This window comes from Vipera berus (genome assembly GCF_964194415.1).
Source record: "Vipera berus genome assembly, chromosome: 3".
In the NCBI taxonomy this organism is placed as follows: Eukaryota; Metazoa; Chordata; class Lepidosauria; order Squamata; family Viperidae; genus Vipera; species Vipera berus.
This window is the reverse complement of record NC_138204.1, coordinates 7,651,938-7,674,443: the sequence shown is the minus strand read 5'-3', so window position 1 is coordinate 7,674,443 and position 22,506 is coordinate 7,651,938. Positions and strand designations below refer to the sequence as shown.

The window sequence follows — 22,506 nt, the reverse complement described above, 5'->3', positions numbered from 1 at the left end:
CTGGGATGGGCAGTTGACAGAATTCACAGAATCCTATATTCATCCAACAGGCTGGGTTGTCTCAACATATCCACAATGAAACTAAGCAAAACAGCAAGGAAGCAAGACTTTCAGAAGAGAACATTTATAGCTCAGGGTTGCACTGTGGGGTCCTTGGTGCTCTCTGAGCTGGATTGTTTTCTTGAAGACATTTCATTACCATACTAGGTAATATAATCAGTGTTTCATTTGGTAATGGAACCTCTGCAAGAAAACAACCCAGCTCAGAGAGCACCAAGGAGTCCCCAAACAGGACCTTGTTGTTGTGTTGTTGTTAGCTGTGAAGTCATGTCCGACCCATCGTGACCCCATGGACAATGTTCCTCCAGGCCTTCTTGTCCTCTACCATCTTCTGGAGTCCCTTTAAGCTCACGCCTACTGCTTCAGTGACTCCATCCAGCCACCTCATTCTCTGTCGTCCCATTCTTCTCTTGTCCTCAACCTTTCCCAGCATTAGGCTCTTCTCCAGTGAGTCCTTCCTTCTCATTAGGTGGCCAAAGTATTTGAGTTTCAACTTCAGGATCTGGCCTTCTAAAGAGCAGTCAGGGTTGATCTCCTCTAGGACTGGCCGGTTTGATTGCCTTGCAGTCCAAGGGACTCGCAGGTGTCTTCTCCAGCACCATAGTTCAAAGGCCTCAATTCTTTGGTGCTCAGCCTTTCTTATGGTCCAACTTTCACAGCCATACATTGCAACTGACTATACACACTTTTGTTGGCAGGGTGATGTCTCTGCTAAACAGGACCTTGGATAACTCCAAATGAGTCCCATTGCTTGACAGTCTCTTTATTGTATTAAGACAGTAGAAGGGTTGTCTCACAAACACTTCAATATTCCCCTACATGCTTATTAAATTCTCTAAAATGATTTTTTTTAAAAAAAAAATATCTAGAGCTCTGAGGCCTGCCAATATGCTTTCTTACTTCTCATACAGTTTGCAACTTTCCCTTAGGATGGAAAAAGGAAATTAAATTAAAAATCCAATCAGCATTTTTAGAGACGTTCAGATTGAAGGAACTGCAGGCATTTAGTATGTATATTCATGATCTCTGTTCATCATGCCATCAAGGACCAGCAGCACCAGCAAAAGGGACAAAAGCAGCATGGCAAACCCCACCCGTTTTCTACCTGCGTGTCTGTGGGCCACAATACTGCAGGCACGATTCAGAGCGGTGAAGATTGAAGCCCAATGCGCAATATTAATTTTGCTGTCTTGATGGAAGCAGTGACACCTTCTAGATGTCGTGGTTAAGCTTTCAAACAGAGACAATTCCAGCATTGCACAATTCCAAAATTATACCAATGCTGGGTATAATTTTCTAAAGACACACTTAAGACCTTGCTTTTTAGAAGCTGCAGTTCAGCAAGAGTTCAATGGATGGATGGATGGAGATAGACAGACAGACAGACAGATGGACGGACGGATGGACGGATGGATAGATGGATAGGTGGGTAGATGGATAGATGGATAGATGGATGGATGGATGGATAGGTGGATTGATAGATGGATGGATGGATGGATGGATAAAGAGAGAAGAGCAACAAAGATGATGAGAGTTTAGAGGCTAAACCATATGGTGAATGATTGAGGGAATTAGATATGACTAGTCGCAGGGGTAGGCAACCTTGGCTCTTTTATGACTCGTGGACTTCAACTCCCAGAATTCCTGAGCCAGCCATGCTGAGGGGAAAGGGAGAGGTTTCCAAGCTGAGCCATGCTGGCTCAGGAATTCTGGGAGTTGAAGTCCACGAGACATAAAAGAGCCAAGGTTGCCTACCCCTGGTCTAGTCTAACAAACAAGGTCTATGGATGATATGGTAGTGTTTGTACTTGAGGGTCTCTCACAGACAAATGGGAGTCAGCCTATTCTCCACGGCTCCTTAGAGCAGGACGAGAAGCAAAGGATGGAGACCAGGAACCAAGGAGAAATTTCCTGACAATGAGAACAATTAATCAGTGGAATGGCTTATCTGTGGAAGTCGTGGGAGCTCCATCACTGGAGGTTTTCAAAAAGAGACTGGACAACCACTTATCCGGAATGATTAATGTTTCATTTGGTCCATGATGCAAGCCAGAACACCAACAGAAACAAGAACAAAATGATATCATTGAAAAGGCAACAAACAAACAAACAGACAAATGCAGTCCATGGTTGCAAGGAAATTGCATAACCTACTCTAAAGCATAATAATATAATGCACAAAATACATTCATGTAAAGAGAGTGGGTGGGGCTTCAATCACACAATTGCAGCTATGCATCCTTCCTTCCCTCCCTCCCTCCCTCCCTCCCTCCATCCATCCATCCATCCATTTTCATAATCCATCTATCCATCTTCATCATCCATCCATCCATCTTTATAATCCATCCACCCTTCATCATCCCTGCCTCCCTCCATAGCTCTATCCATCCTTCCTTCCATTCATCCATCCATCCATCCTTCGTACTACACTTTAATTATAAGTCTTTATAATCCATATGTTTTTCTAATTCCACTTCTAAACATTCTACTGCATAATTACAAGTCTCTCTAATGCGTATGTTCTCTTCAAGTTGCATAGCAGATAGGTAGATTTCCAGTAGTTGGGAATATGACTTTGTATGTTAAAGAGTTTCTCAGTCCTCTTTGTAATCCGAGCTTCATAATAATTCAGCAAATATGCCATTTGATTCTATTATAGCCAACAACTTAGTAAATTGATACAGACTGGCATATTGCAAAGCAGTTGTAACTTCCTTTTTAAGTTCAATTGCTGAAACATAAAGATAATTGTAATCTTGTTGAAAGAAGCTAAGCCTTTTCATATTGAATTGTGAGATTCCCCCGGGTGCCCTTCGTTAAAATGCTCAGATTAGTTTCTTCTTACACCAAGAACTTGTGGAAGTTTAAAACAAACAAATAGGAAAGTCTCCCTAGCTGAGTTTGAAGGAAATTTGAATGTTGTTCCAAAGAGGAAAAAAAATCCTGAATTGCAGTCAAGAAATTAAAACACGCTTGCTCCTGGGGACGAAAGCCATGGCAAATCTAGACAGCACACTAAAAAGCAGAGACATCACCCTGTCAACAAAAGTGTGTATAGTCAAGGCTATGGTCTTCCCAGTTGCAATGTATGGCAGTGAAAGCTGGACCATAAGAAAGGCTGAGCGCCAAAGAATCGAGGCCTTTGAACTATGGTGCTGGAGAAGACTCCTGCGAGTCCCTTGGACTGCGAGGCGATCCAACCGGTCAGTCCTAGAGGAGATCAACCCTGACTGCTCTTTAGAAGGCCAGATCCTGAAGCTAAAACTCAAATCCTTTGGCCACCTAATGAGAAGGAAGGACTCACTGGAGAAGAGCCTAATGCTGGGAAAGGTTGAGGGCAAGAGAAGAAGGGGACGACAGAGAATGAGGTGGCTGGATGGAGTCACTGAAGCAGTAGGTGTGAGCTTAACTGGACTCCAGAAGATGGTAGAGGACAGGAAGGCCTGGAGGAATGTTGCCCATGGGGTCACGATGGGTCAGACATGACTTTGCAACTAACAACAACAACAAATTTGTGATTATCTGGTCATTAAAAAGGAACAATCAACATGGACCAAAGCAATAATATGTGGGTTTCCTTGACTAGTCAAAAACTAACGGGCCTTCTCAGCCTGTTATCCTTCAGGAAAAAAAATGGTTAGGAATTGTGGGTATTATAATCCAATGGTTCGGGAGAAAGCTGGATTAATAGAACAAGGGTTTCTCATGCTTTAGCCCAGCAAGTCTAAATCTAGGTGTGTGGTGTTTTTTTTAAGACTCTCAACTCTTGATTCTAAAATTGACTTATTCGGTGCTAGAGGTATGGACACAATTGAGTTAGAGTAGATGTAGTATTTTACTCCAAGCAAAAATGAAGCCAGCTTTGATGGGAGACTGGTCTTCTTCAGGACAAGGCAATCAAAGCATTTATATAGGTTTTAGCAGAGTAACAGAATAACAGAGTTGGAAGGGACCTTGGAGGTTTTTGGCTAAGAAATGGAGATAAGCGTTGCTCCCTAGAGTTGGACACTACTGGACAGGGGAAACATTTACCTTCACCTTTACTAAGGATGTGGTAGCTTAGCCTAGATAGCCTTTAGATCTTTGGAATCCAACAATGCAACTGCCTGGTCACCATGAATGGACTAAGGTGCAATCCAATTCAATGGCATTGGGTCTACTGTTTCTAAAATCCAAGGGTCAAAATAGTTTGGAATTCTTGGAGGTCAATCAGTCAGAATAATGCTGGAAGGGACCCTGGAGGTCTTGTAGTCCAGCCCCCTGCTCAAGCAGGAGACCCTATACCATCTTGGACAAGCGGCTGTCCAATCTCTGCTTAAAAACCTCAAGGGATAAAGCACCCACAATGTCTGAAGGCAGGCTGTTCCACTGGTTAGTTGTCCTCACTGTTAGGAAGTTTCTCCTCAATTCCAGGTTGCTTCTCTCCTTGACTAATTCCCATCATTTCTTGTCTTGCCTTCTGGTGCTTTGGAAAATAAGTTGACCCCTTCTTCTTTGTGGCAGCCCCTCAAATATTGGAATACTGCTAGCATGTCACCCCTAGTCTTTCTTTTCTCTAGACTGGCCATACCCAATTCCTGCAACCGTTTTTCATATGTTTTTGCCTCCAGGCCCATAATCATCTTAGTTGCTCTTCTTTGTACTCCCCCCTCCAAAGTTTCAACATCTTTTTTTGTAGTGTGGTGACCAAAATTGGATGCATGATTCTAGTTGTGGTCTTACTAAGGATTTATAAAGGCTTATGATGTCACCTCGATGAATAAATTTAAAAACTACATAAGCCATTTAATGATGGTGCACTGTGAGCCATGTTCAAACAGAAAGGTTGCTTCTATTAAGATAAAGCCAAAATTTTATATTACGGTACCAGTTTTGAATCTGGTACAGGTAGTCCTTAACTTACAATCACAATTTAGCCCAAAGGCTAAGTTGTTAAGTGAATTTTGCCCAATTTTATGACAATTTTTTGCCACATTTGTTAAGTGAATCACTGCAGTTGTTAACTGATGCATGCGGTCGTTAAGTGAATCTGACTTCATTGAGTTTGCTTGTTGGAAGCCAATTGGGAAGTTACAAGTGGTGATCACAAGATCCCAGGACACTGCAGCTGTCATAAATGCATAAATACCAGTTGCAAAGCATCCGAATTTTGTTGATGTGACCATGGATATGCTGCAATGGTCACAAGCGTGAAAAACTGGTCATAAGTCACTTTTTTCAGTGCCGCTGTAACTTTGAACAGTCAGTGAACGGATGGCTGTAAGTCAAGGACTACATTTATTGAAATTTGCCTCTGACATTTTCATCCAAATGCTGTTTTGGCATTTCATGTTGTTTTTTTTCTCTCCTCAACCTATTTCAGACATGTCAAACACAAGGCCCGGGGGCCAGATCCGGCCCACGAAGTGGTTTCATGTGGCCCGCTAAGCCATCCTGGAAACAGTGAGGGAATGGCCCCCACTGCCTTGGCCCTGGCCCAGAGACCCTCCTCCTGCCAGAGACCCTCAGATCTGTCCCACTCCTGCCCAGGCCCCCATAGGCACCCTTGATGCCAACGATGTAGAGCTGGCCACGCCCACCCAGTAGGCCATAGGCACTCTAGCCACGCCCACCCACTAGGCCACGCCCACCCTGGCCATAACCACCCGGCCCCCTGAGGGCAATTGCAACGCTGATGCAGCCCTCAATGAAATTGAGTTTGACACCCCTGACTTATTTGGAGCTTATTTTTTTGTTCACCCTTTGCATCAGCTCCCTTCACACGTTCTCCATTAAGACCCTCACAATAATCTTGTAATATAGAACATTATTATTAATCTTAGATTACCTAAATCCATCAGAATGACTTGATTAAAATTGGTATGAGGATGGAAGGGGTGAAATTCAATCAATGGACTGTTTTGCAGCTCTACTTCTTAACCACAAAACTGCACCAGCTATCAAATGCACCAGCTGTCATTTACTTTCAAATAGCATTATTTTTCATGCCAGCCAGCACAGAGGAACAAAATTTAAATTGCTGTGGCAAACCAACTTTCCGATCACTTATTAAAATAAGACATCAAAGAAGATATTTATTGCATTTCTTCCTTAGTCAAGTAGCATTTGAGGTGAACTTCGGATTATATCCCACTTTTCAGTTTATTGACGCCAATACATTTACATTAAGTAAAAAAAAACCAAAAACTAGCAACAACTATATTAAGAAAGTTCTAGATGGCAGGCCCCCTTTGTCCTTAGCCACGTTGCAGGTTGAGTCACGGTCACGTTGTTGTTAGTTGCGAAGTCGTGTCCGACCCATCGCGACCCTATGGACAATGTTCCTCCAGGGCTTCCTGTCCTCTACCATCTTCTGGAGTCCATTTAGTCTCACGCCTCCTGCTTCAGTGACTCCATCCAGCCACCTCATTCTCTGTTGTCCCCTTCTTCTCTTGCCCTCAACCTTTCCCAGCATGAGGCTCTTCTCCAGTGAGTCCTTCCTTCTCATTAGGTGGCCAAAGTATTTGAGTTTCAGCTTCAGGATCTGGCCTTCTAAAGAGCAGTCAGGGTTGATCTCCTCTAGGACTGTCCGGTTTGATCGCCTTGCAGTCCAAGGGACTCGCAGGAGTCTTCTCCAGCGCCATAGTTCAAAGGCCTCAATTCTTTGGCGCTCAGCCTTTCTTATGGTCCAACTTTCACAGCCATACATTGTAACTGGGAAAACGATGGCCTTGACTATACGCACTTTTGTTGACAGGGTGATGTCTCTGCTTTTTAGTGTGCTGTCTAGATTTGCCATGGCTTTCCTCCCGAGGAGCAAGCGTCTTTTAATTTCTTGGCTACAGTCCCCATCTGCGGTGATCTTGGAGCCCAGGAAAATAAAATCTGTCACTACCTCCATTTCTTCCCCATCTATTTGCCAGGAATTGAGAGGGCCGGATGCCATGATCTTGGTTTTCTTAATGTTTAGTTTCAACCCAAGTTTTGCACTCTCCCTCTTCACTCGCAACAAGAGGCTCTTTAGTTCTTCTTCACTTTCTGCCATTAGAGTGGTATCATCTGCGTCACGGTCACAACTGAGCCCAAATTTTTCTTTGCTAAGTCAGAGAGTTGTTAAGTGAGTTCTGCCCCATTTATGACCTTGCTTGCCACAGCTGTCAAGTGAATCACTGCAATTGTTCAGTTAGTAACCTGGTTGCTAAATGGATCCCATTGACTTTGCTTGTCGGAAGGTCGCAAAAGGGGAGCACATGACACATGACACCATGCCAAAATGCTGGCCACTTCCATGAGACAGCCGTGAACAAACTGATGGGCAAACTGATTTGAAATTGGCACTAAAGAGACATTTCCTGACAGTGAGAAAACAATTAGCCAAGGAACAGCTTGCCTGAGGTACAGTAGTTAGGGTGATCCATCATTGTTTATTTATTTTATTTATTTATTTTAATCCCATTTATATCCCGCCCTTCTCCGAAGACTCAGGGCGGGATATAAATGGGATTAAAATAAATAAATAAAATAAATAAGACTCAGGTATTTAAGAAGAGATTGGACAGCCATTTGTCCAGAACGGTTTAGGATCACCTGCTTTGGGCAAGGGATTGAACTAGATGACTAGTGAAGTACTAATACCACTTTACAATGCTTTGGTAAGGCCACACCTGGAATACTGCATCCAGCTTTGGTCACCACGATGTAAAAAAGATGTCGAGACTCTAGAAAGAGTACAGAGAAGAGCAACCAAGATGATTGGGGGACTGGAAGCTAAAACATATAGGGAACGGTTGCTGGAATTGGGTATGTGTAGTTTAATGAAGAGAAGGGTGAGGGGTGACATGATAGCAGTCTTCCAATATCTCAGGGACTGCCCCAAAGAAGAGGGAGTCAAGCTATTCTCCAAAGCACCTGAAAGCAGGACAAGAAGCAATGGATGGAAACTAGTCAAGGAGAGAAGCAACCTGGAACTAAGGAGAAACTTCCTGACAGTGAGAACAACTAACCAGTGGAACAACCTGCCTCCAGAAGTGGTGAATGCTCCAACACTGGAAGTTTTTAAGAAGAGACTGGACAGCCATTTGTCTGAAATGGTATAGGGTTTCCTGCCTGAGCAGGGGGTTGGACTAGATGACCTCCAAGGTCCCTTCCAACTTATTATTATTATTATTATTATTACCTCCATGGTCTCTCCCAGCCCTATGATTCCATGAAGGTCACAAAACAGAGAGGTTAATCCATTTGTTTTTGTTTCCCCCCTCCCCTCTCCAATTTCTGTGACTAGCCAACCAAGGATTTCTTTATAGTCCCCCTTCCAGGAACTAATCATTGCCCATAGAGATGGTAATTTTGATTTACTTTTCTGAAACAACCAGTCACCAAGTAAAAGACCATTGGATAGAAGACCGTTAAACAGAACTGGATTGAAGCAACTTAATATCCATGAAGATTCCCAGTCATCCAGGTCATGTTGTCCCAAAGGGGCTTTTTCAAAAGACAACTGCACTTTGTTTTTTCCTTGAAGGCATTTCACTTCTCATCCAAGAAGCTTCTTCAGCTCTGACTGTCAGTTTTTTGTCTTCAAGGGAAAAAAAACAAAGACAGTGCAGTGGCCTTTTGAAAAAGCCCCTTTGGGACAAGCAACTTAACAATCTTCTGTCACAGTACTATCAATAGCCTGTAGAAGCCATACAGCTCCAACACTGGAAGTTTTTAAGAAGAGACTGGACAGCCATTTGTCCGAAAGGGTATAGGGTTTCCTGCCTGAGCAGGGGGTTGGACTAGATGACCTCCAAGGTCCCTTCCCACTTTATTATTATTATTATTATAGTAGGAGACAGTGGTCAGTTCTTCCTTGGAGGACTTCAGATGAAGCTGGATGGTCCTCTGTCAGTGATGTTCTCCTGCACCGAGCAAGCGGTTGGACTAAGTAACACCTGCCCTCATTTCCACCTCTGTGGTTCCATACATAACATTGATATAAGGCAGGGTGCTGTCCTTTATATAACCCTGCAATGACCTTATGCTCTTCACCCGAAGATATTTCATAGAAGGATCTCTATGTTGTTTCCACAGTGAGGTGTTACCTTTTGGGCTTCCAACTGAATATACCATTGCTTTCCTACTCCGCCTTCTACCAGAAATTCCCCGGGAGGCCTTTTCTATCTGGCAGATAACAGATGAGGACTTCCAGCCACTTCTCAGCATCATTCTTGATCGTAAGTAGAGATGTAACTGTCATGGTTCCGACAGATGAAACTCTTCAAAGAACTTCGAGACGTTAAAAGAATCTTTATTTGAGAAGCACAACATCGGCACGTACATAGTCGAAGCCAAAATCTGAATTCCCCTCCCCCTGAGCACATAGTATCAAAGCACCATTCCCTCCTCCGATTAACAGTCATAAATCACATTCCCCAATTGGTTTGAAATGCAGGCTTCCCTCTGGTTTTCCAACTTGCCATTTCTTATCATGGCTTTTTTTTTTAAAAAAAAGCCTTGATTCTCACACTGTTCCAATATTGTTATGTCTAACTAAACCCCCATGCACATTCCTCCTCCTCCTCCCCCTGCCCCAGCACCATCTAATCCTAACTCCAACTCTAAGAGTAAAACGTAAGAAGGAAAATGGTTGCATTTCCATAGGTTGTCAAAGCAAAAACATCCGAAGTTAGCAGCCTTGATGGTAACCTCCTGGGAGGGGATTCTGTTGCTCCTACTACATATGAAGCCCTTAAGGCCTCCCAGCTGTGGAATGTCTTCTCCAAAATTATCACTACGGTACCTGGTTTGATGATGGCAGTTGGTTTGGTTCTTCTTAATTATTTTTTTTAACGTTGCTGGTTGAAGGTCCTGGTTCTGTGTGGTACTTTAATTGGGTTTTATTCTTAGCTCCTTTTTTTTTAAATACTCCACCAGCAGTTCTCCAGTGTCTCACTTTGAGACGTTCTTCAGAACTTTACCTGGGGAAGTTTTTTCTGTCAATGCCTCTCTATTTCTTTAAGCTGAAGGCTGGAGTTAGAGTCATCTGAATCCAAAGCCCTTGCCATTAAGCTGCGGCTGATGATAAACATTATATAATATTATATAATAGCAGTGTTCCAGTATCTGAGGGGCTGCCACAAGGCAGAGGGGGCCAGGTTGCTCACCAGAGTACCAGAGGGAAGGACAAGAAACAACAGTTGGAAACCGATCGAAGAGAGAAGCACCCTGGAATTAAGGAGAAACTTCCTGACAGTGAGGACAATCAACCAGTGGAACAGCTTGCCACCAGAAATCGTGGGCGCTCCATCATTGGAGGTTTTAAAGAAGAAACTAGACAATCACCTGTCTGAGATGGTATAGGTTCTCCTGCTTCAGCAGGGGACTGGACTAGAAGACCTCCAAGGACCCTTCCAGCTCCATTCCATTCCATTCCATTCCATTCCATTCCATTCCATTCCATTCCATTCCATTCCATTCCATTCCATTCTATTCTATTCTATTCTATTCTATTCTATTCTATTCTATTCTATTCTATTCTATTCTATTCTATTCTATTCTATTCTCCTGACCCTGAAGCATTGATTTCTGCCTTCACTTGGGACTAAAGTCCCCAGTGAAATCTGACACATCAAAGTCCCATTGAAAGGCACCTTGATCTGTGATGGCTTGTATAAATTCCTTTTTCATGCTTTGCTGACTACCATGTGTCCACTCATCACAACATGGGCTCTATGAAACTGAAGGCCAATATATGGCATATGTCAGGTGCAAAAGACCAGGTCCACTCATGAGGGTCCAATTAAACTGATTTTTTGCTACTCATACCTATGGACAGGAATCTTCTCAACCAAGAGTTAGCCCCTGTTTGGAGTTAGATAAGGGTCAATGGGATTCAAAGGAGGTTGGGCTTAATTTGCTTGTGGCTACGTAGGGGATTCTAGGCTGATTCCTCTTTTAACTCTGCCCTCAGGTTCTGCCACTCTTTCTACATCCCAACTAAATCCATTTCCATTTGGCAATCATATTCCTGTCTTTGAGCTGCCAAACCAGAAGATTCAGAATGGATAATGCATAGTAAATATGTGCAACATGTTCACACATGATTCCTATGGACCGCGATGTGGTCTATGTTATGCTCAATGGGATTTTCCGTTTCTCACAGTTATGTTTGGCTTTATTTTGTTTCTTTTTGTCTTCTATCAACACTGAATCGTAGATCCGACCACGGCTCCTGTCATCCACCAATATGTCCACAGCAAAAGATGATTGTGTTGTAAAACGTCTGCAAAGCGTTCCTTTGTTCTTGCTTTACATTCTGCTGATCATGCTCGTAACGGTAGTTAGGTCAACGTGGCATCTGCAGATATGCTGCACTTCAAATCTTTCCATCTCATACAGGTAGTCCTTGACTTACAACAGTTTGTTTAGCGACCGTTCAGTACAATGGCATGGAAAAAAGTGATTTAGGACTATTTTTAAGACTATTGCAGCAGCCCCATGGTCACAGGATTAAAATTCGGGCACTTGCCAACTTGTGTGCATTTATCACAGTTGCAGTGTCCCGGGGTCACGTGATCACCTTTTGCGACCTTCTTAAAAGGTCAAAATCAATGGGGAAGCCAGATTGTCTCAAACATCCAGTTGACTAACTTAACAACTGCGCCGATTCACTTACCAACTGTGGCAAGGAGGGTCATAAAATGAGGCAAAAATTCACTTAACAAGTGTCTCACTCAGCAACAGAAATGTTGGACTCAATTTTAGTCGTAAGTCGAGGACTGCCTGTATTAGGTCGAGGAAAGATGCTACAGAGAATTTTGTAAAACTTTCCAGTATATTTGTCTTTCGTTTTCCCCCTGCAGCTCTTAAGAAATCCTTGGCGTATTTCCATCGGGACCATGAAGCCGATATAGAAGAGGTCACCTTTGATCATCAGGAAGTGAAGAAGATATTCTACGGAAGTTTTCATAAGGTCCTTCTCCCAAAAAAGAGACTTTCACAAGCTCAGAATCCCCCCCAAAAAAATTTCTACTGCCTCCTCCTCTCTTTGACTTTTCAAAATAACAATTTTAAAAATCCGCCTAGAACATTTGCTTGCAGGTTTATATGCGCATATGTTGAAATTTGGGGATGTGTGCCAGCATCATAATGAAGGACAAAATTCTTTCCTGTTGCGATGTGCTAATCTACATAAATTTAGGCATGCAAGTATCCAAGAATATGTGTGGAAGGATAAAGAAAATTAGCAAAGCGAAAGAAATCTTAGGACTGGAAATATTAGAAGAGATTCGAAAGTTAAATGGAGGTCATTAGGGGGTCACCTCAAAACTTAGTTTGCTCTTTACAGGTCTTCCTCGACTTACGACCGAAATTGAGCCCAAAATTTCTGTTGCTAAGTGAGACATTTGTTAAGTGAATTTTGCCCCATTTTAGGACCTTTCTTGCCCCAATGGTTAAGTGAGTTGTTGCAGTTATTACGTCAGGAACACAGTTGTGACATGAATAGATGTACAAACATAAAACAAGCTTTGCTCAAGAGGAAAGGTTGAAATGAAAACATCATAGTTATAAAAACATGTTCTTTTAAAAGAACAAAACAGACACATAAAGGCTTTTATAAGTATTCTAGAAACTCCCTTCTTTTTCTCTGCATCCCCCCTTTTTCCCCCTGCTAATTGCTACTTAAATTTGCTTGTACTGTACTTGACATCTGTGACTACAGGTATTTCTTGACTTATGACCACAATTGAGTCCACAATTTCTGTGGGCTAAACGAAACAGTTGTTAAGTGAATTTTGCGCCAATTTATGATCTTTCTTGCAACAGTTGTCGAGAGAATCACTGTGTCAACGCTGCTAACATCGGATGTTTTTGCGTTGACAACAGATGGAAATGTAGCCATTTTTTCCCCTTTTGCTTTTAGAGTTAGATGATGCTGGGAGGAGGGGGGGATGTGAATGAGAGCCCAGCTAGACATAACAACACTAAACGTAGCATGAGAATCAAGGCTACTGAGCCCAGAGCCAATAAAGAATTGGCAGGCTGGAGAGCTGGAGAGGAAGCCTGCGCTTCAAGCTAATTGGGGAATGTGATTTATGACTGTTAATTGGAGGAGGGAATTGTGCTTTAATGCTAGGTGCTCAGGGGTGAGGAATTCAGTTTTTGGCTTCGACTGTGTTAGTGCCGATGCTATGCTACTCAAATAAAGATTCTTTAAGGTAAACAATGCCTCAAAGTTCTTCGAAGAGTTTCATCTGTCGGAATCATGACACACTGTAGCTATTCAGTTAGTAACATGGTTGTTAAGTTAATCTGACTTCCCCATTGACTTTTCTTATCAAAAGGTTACAAAATATGTTTACATGACCCTGGGATACTGCAATCATCATAAATATGACTCAGTTACAAGAGTCTAAATTTTGATCACATGACCATGGGGGGGGGGTGTTGAAATGGTTGTAAATGTGAAAAACAGTCATAAGTCATTTTTTCCCAGCGGCATTGTAACTTTGAACAGTTCACTAAACAAACTGTTGTAAGTCAAGGACTACCTGTATCCTGGTAGAATCATAAGGTGTTGAGCTATAACTCATCAGAAATTCAACTTTTGTAACCTGTAATCTAAGCTCAGGATGCTACAACTCTCTCGTGGCTGCAACTCTTTCCAGAATGCAGGGGGCATAATTCAGGGAGGTTCAAAGCTTCCCAGGTTGCATTGCCTTGTGTTGCAATCAAGAACAGGACTCAACACAGCTGTTTCTGTCTGTTGGGCAGGTCCATGTATCGGTGAGCCTTGGCTGGGTCCGGCTCTACATTGACTGCAAGAAAATAGGAGAAAAGATTCTTGGGAAGTCAGAGACCCTTTCGACAGCAGGCTTTATCACTCTGGGGAAGCTGACAAGAACAAGAGGACCACGGAGTGGATCAGCGATGGTAAGCCTCCTGATCTCCAGCTTGTCCACGGCCTTTCCCTGATCCCCAAAGGTAAGCGCCTGTAAGGTCTCACCTCAGCTATTCCCGCCAGAAAGTCAAATTCTTGAATCCAGCGTGATTTCAAAAGGAGCAAAGACGATTGCGGAGAAAATAGGCAGGCTCTAAAATTCCCACGTGAAAACATTTAGGCTAAAGCCCACTGCTCAAACCCCTCCCAAGCGCCCAGCCCACGGAGAGCCAGTCCAAAGGTGAGAAGGGGTTGTGGGAACTCCGAGCCGAGAAGGTGATAACAAGTTGTTCTCAGGTGCTGCAACCTTGGTACAGGCAGAGTTCTCCAGAGAGGAGGCAAACCAGATGGCCCCAGGGCTCATCCCTCCTCCCCAATTCCCAGGAAGATAGATCAAAGGAAAAGAGAAACAAAGCAAGATGGATACATCAGAGAAAAGCCCCAAGCCCCCCCCCTCCCCGCCAGAACAGCGGTGACCCAATAGGGATCTACGGGGACTTGACAGCAACCTTAAGGGAACATAGTGAAGATGTAGAAGATACTGTAAAAGAGAGAGAAGCTGGCCCAAGCAAAACAAATCGTATTTATTATCTGAACATAAAGTCCTGCCAGGGGACGCAGTGGCTCAGCGGTTAAAGACGCTAAGATTCTCAGCTGAAAAGCCGACAGCCTGCGTTCGAGACCCAAGCACTGCATCATGGTTACTTGCCCCAACTCCTGCACACCTAGCAATTTGAAAGCATGCAAATGTGAGTAGATAAATAGGTACCACTTTGGTGGGAAAGTAACAGCGTTCCATGCACTTTGGTGTATACTGTATAGCCATGCTGGCTACATGAGCATAGAAGTGTCCAATCTGGGTCGGTCCCCAGGATGAGAGGTTTTGCCTTCCGAGCTTTCGGACTCGTGCTGGAGCCCATCTTCAGGGAACTTCTCTCTAGCAGAGGGTGTGCTGTTCTCTGTGTGTGGTATTTATAGTGCCTGTTGTAAGTAGCTCTTTAGATGTTGCTTGGGCAGTGCTGATGGCTTTTAAGCCATTAGCTGTCATTTGCTTGTGCTGCCGAGCCTTCACCTTCTAAGTACTAGATAGGCTGGTAGCACATAAGCACTCCTGTTGATGGACCGGTTTCCCAGGCTTCAATCGCTTCCCTGGCTGTTTTTGAGCCTGCTTGTCCAACAATCTTAGTAGCTGCAAAGTTGAATGTGTGTCCTTGCTCATTGCAGTGTGAGACTACGTTGTCTTCAGACAACGCTGGCTCCCTCTGCTAAGACTTTATGATAAGCATTGCCCTCTAGAGTCAGATATGACTGGACAGGGGAAACTTTTATTTTAAGGTTGTGCACTTAGGCAGGAAAAACCGGATGCACAGGTACAGGATAAGCAGTACCTGGCTCAAAAGTGGTGCCTGTGAGAGGGATCCAGGTGTCCTGGTGGACCACTGCTTAAGTATGAGTCAGCAGTGTGCTGCAGCTGCCAAAAAAGCCAATGCAGCCCTACGTTGCATCAGCAGAGGGATTTCATCAAGATCATGAGAAGTGATAATGCCACTTTAGACTGCACTTGTAAGGCCACACTGCATCTAATTGTGGTCACTACAATACAGAAAAGAGGCTGAGGCCCTAGAAAGAGTGCAGAGAAGTGCAACAAAGGTAATAAGGAATCTGGAAGCTAAATCTTATGAAGAACGGCTGAAGGAACTAGATATGTTTAGCCTAACAAAGACAAGGCTTGGAGGAGAGATGACAGCTGTCTTCCAATACTTGAAGGGCTACCACAGGGAAAAGGAAATCGATTCCCCACCCACCCACCTACCCCCATAACACCTGAGAGCAGGACAAGAAGCAATGGATGGAAGCTTGTCAGGGGGAGTTTCATCCTGGAAATAAGGAGAAATTTATGGATAGTGGGAATAATTGATTAATGGAATAGCTTGCCTCCTAGAGTTGTGGGTGCTCCATTGCTGGATGTTTTCAAGAAAAGATTGGACAACCATTTGTCTGGGATGGTATAAGGACTCCTGTCTTGGGCAGGGGTTGGGTTAGAAGACCTCCAAAGGTCCCTTCCATCCCATAATTTTAATTGCTAATTAGGTTGAATTGCTAAGATGCTTGCTAACCTCTGTCGCTGCTCAGCTTGCCATGGAAACAGAGGAGAGGGAGAGTATGGGAAAGAAACAGGAGTTTCAAGTAGCTGTCCTCGGACCGTGAGACCCACGCTCATCCAGAGCAGGTGTCTGGCGGAGACGTGGGCTGCCCCCGTAACAAACAGAAAGAATGTGATTGGGCAACACGAACACAGGATGGGTGGGGATTATTAAAAGCTATTGTTAACTGACCAGATTTTCACGTGGGAAAATTAGAGTTGATTTTCCTTCTTCAGTGTCGGGTTGTGTATTCAATAAAAAAAATTCTCTCTTGTGGCACCTCAAGGCTGTAGAGTTTCTTAAATGTTGAATTCGCCAGCTGGAGAGTTGACAATTACATTCCCCTCTTGATCCATTCAACCCTGTTCTCTTTGGATGCCTTTACAAAACATGTTCTATTAAACAACCAAGCGACTGCATTTGTGCAATATCCTAAACGTGGACTGTCAAGACCTACCCAACTTTATTTTTTTCATTTTTTATTGAACATTTTTATTGAATGTACATTTAAAAACAAAAGTGGACATGATTCAACTTCCCTGGCTACAGCACTGCTATTAGTATTACCTTATGTAACAAAAAGAAAAACAGAAAAATAAAATACATTCTATGATGTGACAGAGTATGACAAAATATATCATATATCATCTGTAAATTTTCTGGTAAACCATATTTCGGTCGTTGACATTGTACTTAAATATCTTTCAATTGGGCTAGTAAAAAGTCTTTGCGTTGTCAACTAATCAATCGATAGTCATCTCAGCGTTCCTAATAATAATAATAATAATAATAATAATAATAATAATAATAATAATAATAATAATAATAAGAAGAAGAAGAAGAAGAAGAAGAAGAAGAAGAAGAAGAAGAAGAAGTAGTAGTTGGAAGGGACCTTGGAGGTCATCTAGTCCAACCCCCTGCTCAAGGAGGAAACCTTATACCATTTCAGGCAAATGGCTGTCCAGTCTCTTCTTAAAAACTTCCAGTGTTGGAGCATTCACAGCTTCTGGAGGCAGGTTGTTCCACTGGTTAATTGTTCTAACTGTCAGGAAGTTTCTCCTTAGTTCCAGGTTGCTTCTCTCCTTGACTAGTTTCCATCCGTTGCTTCTTGTCCTGCTTTCAGGTGCTTTGGAGAATAGCTTGACTCCCTCTTCTTTGTGGCAGCCCAAAATATTGGGAAACTGCTATCATCTCACCCCTCACCCTTCTCTTCATTAAACTGCACATACCCAATTCCAGCAACCGTTCCCTATATGTTTTAGCCTCCAGTCCCGCAATGATCTTTGTTGCTCTTCTCTGTACTCTTTCTAGAGTCTCGACGTCTTTTTTACATCGTGGTGACCAAAACTGGATGCAGTATTCCAGGTGTGGTCTTACCAAGGCATTGTAAAGTGGTATTAACACTTCACGTGATCTTGATTCTATCCCTCTGTTAATGCAGCCTAGCACTGTGTTGGCTTTTTTGGCAGCTGCAGCACACTGCTGGCTCATATTGAAGTGATTGTCTACTAAGACTCCGAGATCCCTCTCACAGTTACTACTATCGAGCAAGGTACCACCTATACTATACCTGTGCATTTGATTTTTCCTGCCTAAATGTAGAACCTTGCTTTTTTCACCATTGAATTTCATTTCGTTAGATAGTGCCCAGTGTTCGAGTCTGTCCAGATCCTCCTGTATCTTAAGCCTATCTTCTGTATCTCTAACCATTCGTACAAATTTTTCCAAATTTCATAATACTCTGTTTCAGTTTTATTTTTTATCTCTAGGGTTAACCTGTCCATTTCGGTGCAGGATAGAATTTTATTTATTATTTCTTCTTCAGTAGGGATTTCCTTTCTTTTTCATTTTTGGGCGTAGGCCAATCTTGCTGCGGTTAAAATATGCAATAGTAAGTAAAAAGGTGCTTTGCTGAGTTTATCATTAATAATCCCTAATAAGAAGGTTTCTGGTTTTAAATCAATTTTTTGTAAGACCTAGCCAACTTTAGCTGATCTCCAAATAGACTCAGCAGATATCGTATCTTTGGAAATTCCAGGGCTGTGGAGGAGACTGCAAAGTTGAAAAATGTTCTGGAAGAAAGTAGTCATTGAATTCTTACGTACTATTCAAATGTATTTATTTAGTGTATGGCATATCATACATAGACTAGCTATATATATTAACATTTCACCTCAATTAGTAAACAGAGAGGGCCTCCTCAGGGTGCCGCCGATCAAAGAATGCCGATTGGTGGCCCCCAGGGGGAGAGCGTTCTCTGTGGGTGCGCCAGACCTTTGGAACCGCTTACCGGTCGAGCTCCGGATGGCCCCCGACCTTCGCTCCTTCCGGCGCGATCTAACCTTCTTTTTTGAACAAGCTGGCCTGGTCTGATGGGATGGGGTTGGGTTTTTTATAATTAGTTTTAATTTTTAATATGTATCAATTATGGGCATAGTTGTTTAATCACTTTTTAATTTTTGTATCCTGTTTTTTATTATTTATTGCCCTGTTCACCGCCCTGAGTCCTTCGGGAGAAGGGTGGTATACAAATTAAATTATTAAATTACATTAAATTAAATTATTAAACACAATAAAACATAAACGTTAAAAAGATCTGTGTTCAAATATCAATGTCTAGAGTCTAGACCACAGGCCTGCAACCCGCGGCTCTGGAGCCGCATGCGGCTCTTTCAGCCATCTCCTGTGGCTCCCAGTCCTTTGCCATGTGCAGTCCCCCCAAAAAAAAGTGGGACTAAAAAAGTTCAACCAATCAATTCAAATATGCAGGGTAGGTGCATATCTCGCCTTGGCTCCACTCTTCAATCAAACCCTGTTCTGCGCATGCGTGCATGTACGCGCATGTGCACACATTTTTTTGCGGCTCCCAGTTTTTCCTTTTCTGAGGGAACCGGTTCTGAGTGGCTCTTTCACTGTTTCAGGCTGCTGACCCCTGGTCTAGACCATCTAACCGTTGAATTGCAGCATTATTTATATTTTAAAAAATAATCAGATACTGGACCGGTATATGCCCTCACCTTACAGCCATTCACAATGTGATCTACAGTTTAATGTGGGACCTCACAATCGCACTGTGGGGAGGATGCTATGCTCCGTTTATACAGAGAGTCCCGGCAGATGCTGTGTGAAGTGCATTGTCCGTTGCTAGTGCGGTAGTTCAACAATAGTTACAATAGTTACAATCTAGTTACTTCACTCAAAAGACCCTCTACCTTTCACTGGTTGGGTTTTAACCAAGGTTAGGGTTTGTTTGTTTTTTGACTGAATGCACTGTGCAAATCCAGTTCATTTTCCAGCTAATAATTCTAGAGCGCACTGGTCTGCAGAAAATGGGTTAATGGTAATGGTCCTAAAATAGCCTTTCAAATATGGAAGAACTAATCTCTTGGCAGTGATAAAAGCATGGAGAATCCATTTCTATTGTCCAGCTGACAATTTCCATATATTAACTAGGTAATTCAGAAGAATGTGCAAATCCAAAAGTGTTAAACTGTTTAGCTCCAGGTGACAATATGGAGAAGTCTGGGGAAATTCTTTGGGCAGCATTTTCAAAAGTGATTTGCCATTGTCTTCTGGGATGAGTGGGAGGAACCAGCCCATAGTCTCTCCACTGGCCTCTTGCCTAAGCTGGGATTAACAGAATAACAGAGTTGGAAGGGACTTTGGAGGTCTTCTAGTCCAACCCCGTGCTCAAGCAGAAAATCCTATGCCATTTCAGACAAACGGTTGTCCAGTCTCTTCCTGAAAACCTCCAGAGTAAGAGCACTTACAACTTATGGAGGCAAGTTGTTCCACTGATTGATTGTTCCCGCTGTCAGGAAATTTCTCCTTAGTTCTAGGATGGTTCACTCCTTGATTCGTTTTCACCCATCGTTTCTTGCCCTGCCTTCAGGTGCTTTGGAGATTAGGTTTTACCCCCTCTTCCTTGTGGCAACACCTCAAATATTGGAACATTGCTAACATAGTCTAGGGGTGACATTATAGCAGTCTTCCAGTATCTCAGGAGCTGCCACAAAGAAGAGGGAGTCAAGCTATTCTCCAGAGCACCAGAAGGCAGGAGAAGAAGCAACGGATGGAAGCTAATCAAGGAAAGAAACAACCTGGAACTCAGGAGGAATTTCCTGACAGTGAGAATAATTAATTGAGGGACCAAATTGCCTCCAGAAGTTGTGGATGCTCCATCACTGGAAGTTTTTAAGAAGAGACTGGACAGCCACTTGTCTGAAATGGTATAGGGTCTCCTACTTGAGCACGGGGTTGGACTAGAAAACCTCCAAGGTTTTCTTCCAATTCTCTTATTCTGATATGTCACCCCTAGTCATTTTCTTCCTTTGACTGGACATTCATAGCTCTCTCGATCATTCATTGTCTGGTTTAGCCTCCAGACCCCTTATCGTCTTTGTTGCTATTCTCTGCATTTGGGAACATCCTTCCCCGCCATTCCTTCTGCAGTGCAGATCCTATAATTAACGCATTATAAAAATTGGGGGGGGGGAATTCCAGTGAACAGCCTCCCACTGCTTTTCCTGCACTCTTCTTTTTTTCCAACATCCGCAGTTCTTGGATAGACAGAATGTCTCATTATTGGCCGTCATTTTTCTTTAGCTAACTAGATGTATCTTTTGCAAGTGTCATTTTGAGCTGTGAAGCTCTCGGTCCTCCCCCTGATCTAGACATGAAAAATGAAACATCATTTCTGCTAGCTCCTTTCCTTTCTGACTTGGCTTGATTCGGAGACAAGATGGTGAGACCCTTGCTTGTTTCTTTAAGAGTCCAGAATAATAGAATAATAGAGTTGGAAGGGACCTTGGAGGTCATCTAGTCCAACCCCCTGCTCAAGCAGGAAACCCTGTACCATTTCAGACAAGTGGCTGGCCAGTCTCTTCTTAAAAACTTCCAGTGTTGGAGCATTCACAGCTTCTGGAGGCAGGTTGTTCCACTGGCTAATTGTTCTAACTATCAGAAAATTTCTCCTGAGTTCTAGGTTGCTTCTCTTCTAGTTGAGTTTCCATCCGTTGGTTCCTGTTCTTGCTTTCTGGTACTTTGGAGAATAGATTGCCCCCCTCTTCTTTGTGGCAGCCCCTCAAATATTGGAACACTGCTATCATGTCATCCCTGCTCTTCATTAGAGCAGACATATCCAGTTCCTGCAACTGTTCTTCATATGTTTTAGCCCCCAGTTCCCTAATCATCCAGTTGCTCTTCTTCGCATAGAATCTCAATATCTTTTTTAAAATAATCTGATTATTTGGTGATATGATCATTTGGTGCCAAAAATAGCTACCCAAAGAGTATACATGTAGGTTTCCTTGCCTTATTCCATGGGGATTGCTTGGACATTGTGGCCACCAGCTTGGATCCAGCCCATCCTCCCAATAATAATGGAAGAGGCTTTGGAAAACTAACCATTTTCTCTGGAAGTCAAAGAATGTGTCAGGAACGCAAGATCATTCCATTTTCAGAACAGCCAGATTTGCACATCTATAATTGCGAGGGGCTGTCAAGGCAGGCAGAATGATGTGAAACATCTTGTTGAGACAAATCATGTCTCTGCTGTGTGTTGACAAAGCATTCCACGGCTCCTGTGGCTTAGAGCACTCCATCAAGATGAAACCAAGCTGTCTGGTGCATACATAGTAAATGATGATGCTGATCATATCATCTCTAGGGAGAAGAAACCTAAAAGAATAGTGGGCCATCCTGAAGAGATTCCACACAAAAAGGTAAAAAAAGGCAAATGCTTCTTAAAAAGTGGATTAAAAATGAAAAGACAGACAAGACAAATGTCTCTCTGGCCCAAGCCAAGAGAACAGACAGCAAGATCCAATTGAGTTCAATCCTTTATTAGCTTAATTGACAGAATCTTGCTAAACTAAAGCTATAATCTTCTAACCCACTAGAACAGGGGTAGGCCACCTTGGCTCTTTTGTGACTCGTGGACTTCAACTCCCAGGATTCCTGAGCCAGCCATGCTGAAGGGAAAGGGAGAGGTTTCCAAGCTGAGCCATGCTGGCTCAGGAATTCTGGGAGTTGAAGTCCATGAGTCATAAAAGAGGCAAGGTTGCCTACCCCTGCACTAGATATATAATTTCAAAGGTGTGGTATTCTGAACCTCTTCCCCCTCTTCCATGTCCAGCTCAGGACTGTGCAGCCTCTTAATGTAGCCTTTCTCTGGGAAAGCTCTGGGTTGCCAAAACTCTCCTCCTCTGCTTCTCAAGTGCATGTTCAATCACACAATCTTTCCCAAGCTTCAGACAACTGAAGGGATAGAAAGGGACAGAATTGTTCTCCAAGACATTAGGAAGATGATGATGGTCATGGTTGGGAACAAAAGTGACCCAAGTCAAAACAAGAGGAGGAACAGGATATGGAGAAGAGAAGAAGAAAAAGTTTGGGAGGGAG

General features: G+C 43.0%; 1 protein-coding gene across 3 annotated transcripts in view; it reads left to right on the top strand.

The window, feature by feature from the left end:
* The window catches only part of COL20A1 (collagen type XX alpha 1 chain), a 532,145-nt gene that overhangs the window by 449,687 nt on the left and 59,952 nt on the right, over positions 1-22,506 (top strand). For all 3 annotated transcript variants that reach the window (XM_081323724.1, XM_081323723.1, XM_081323725.1), the window contains 3 exons: positions 9,112-9,254; positions 11,883-11,992; positions 13,795-13,953. In XM_081323724.1, coding sequence (XP_081179850.1) covers positions 9,112-9,254; positions 11,883-11,992; positions 13,795-13,953 — 412 coding nt within the window. The remainder of the gene's footprint in view (positions 1-9,111; positions 9,255-11,882; positions 11,993-13,794; positions 13,954-22,506) is intronic.